Source organism: Alosa alosa, chromosome 7 (genome assembly GCF_017589495.1).
Source record: "Alosa alosa isolate M-15738 ecotype Scorff River chromosome 7, AALO_Geno_1.1, whole genome shotgun sequence".
NCBI lineage: Eukaryota > Metazoa > Chordata > Actinopteri > Clupeiformes > Clupeidae > Alosa > Alosa alosa.
Genome location: NC_063195.1, coordinates 17,037,991 through 17,039,600, shown reverse-complemented (window position 1 = coordinate 17,039,600; position 1,610 = coordinate 17,037,991). Strand labels below are relative to the sequence as shown.

At 44.6% G+C, this 1,610-nt stretch overlaps 1 protein-coding gene across 1 annotated transcript in view; it reads left to right on the top strand.

Annotated features, from left to right (window-relative positions):
* Window positions 1-629, top strand: part of sh2d3a (SH2 domain containing 3A) — a 19,031-nt gene extending 18,402 nt beyond the window's left edge. The window contains exon 15 of the mRNA XM_048248981.1: window positions 417-629. Within this exon, the coding sequence (XP_048104938.1) occupies window positions 417-598 (182 nt within the window). The 3' untranslated portion in view covers window positions 599-629. The remainder of the gene's footprint in view (window positions 1-416) is intronic.
* Window positions 630-1,610: the final 981 nt, after the last annotated feature.

Below are 1,610 nucleotides of genomic sequence, written 5' to 3'. Positions count from 1 at the left end.
ACACAGCCTGCTGTCAGGTAACACACACACACACACATACACACACACACATACACACACACGGTCTGTCAGATAAGCCGCACACACACATACAGACACACCACACACACACACCCCAACTTGACGACGATTGAATGACGATTACTATAAATAAATATCGTTCTCGTTAACATGAATGTCAGCGTTCACACATAAACTATAACGATAACGACACGAAGAACAATATCATTGGGGATCACTTTCAGAGCGATTTTCAGAACGATAAAAAGCTAATAGCCAATCAGAACCCATCGAATATTAACTGTCAGATAAGGCACACACACACACACACACACCACACACACACACACCCCAACTTAGCATTAGCCTAGCATAGCCGACCCATTCATTTTCATTATTATTTCATTTTATTGCAGCCGGCTGGGAACCAATCCCGGAGCTCCTGGAGGCATTCCGGACGGAGTTTGCGCTGCGCCTGTTCTGGGGTCAGGCGGGAGCCGAGGCGGAGCGCCAGCAGCGCTACGAGAAGTTCGACAAGATCCTCACCGTCCTCTCTAGCAAGCTGGAACCACTCGAGGTGCCCACCGACACCCTGTGAACTGTGCCCTGTGACACTCCTGGCTGGTGTGGACGCCCCCCATGATCTTTGGAACTTGGATCGTTTCTGGGTGGATCTTTCCGGAACCCCTTCGGAGTGGTGTTCCTGTTGGTGTATGCGTGCCAGTGCGCCACTCAAACTGACTTGGAATCAGCCACGCCAGGCCACTCCGTGGTGTTACTTGTAAGCTAAAGCAGCATCTCTGATCTGGCCATAGAGGAGAAACATACCGTCTGTACATTCATAGTATACACTCTCAAACGTGTGAGGCTTGCGTCTCCTTTTGACTAAATAACTTAAAGGGTGGGGCTGGAGAAAGTTTGTTGATATTTGAGCTCAACAGCCAAACAAATAGACATTTCCCTTCAACAGAATGTGATTTGGCTTAGAACTGCTTGGTATATTTAAAGTTTTTTTTTTGTTTTTGTTTGTTTAAACCATCAAAAATGATGTGGAAACAGAATGTGAATACACTGTTTTGATGTGATGTCATAAAGGCCTTTGTTCCATGTTGCCCAGACATCCACTGAAGGACACATGGTCAGGTTGGATTTTATGCTCATAGACTCATGCAGAAGTCTTATGTCACAATCATGCTCTTAGATCCAACGCTCTTAGATGCAACATCACAAGAGGGGAATTTCACTCCCATAACAAAACTGGCAAGGCAATTAATCACTAAATTACACTAAAGTGTAATCTAAATAGAAATCTGAAACAATATAATTCCTTTTTGAATTAGAATGCAGTTCTAATAAACTGTAAGGACAACACAAAAATGAAAACATGTTACTGCGGGAACCCATATTTGTTTTCCGAGCTGACCTTGTCGTCATGAACGCAGCCTTGGCAGGAGGTTACCTCTTGACTAGTGTGTAAAAGGTCAGAACTGCTGACAGTATATGGGGAGTTTAAATTAAATTCAGGCAGTACCACTCAAAATGGAAGTGGGGGAGGTGGGTAACCAATTTGCGGAGGCAAATACATGGTAGGAACCAATACATGGTAGGAC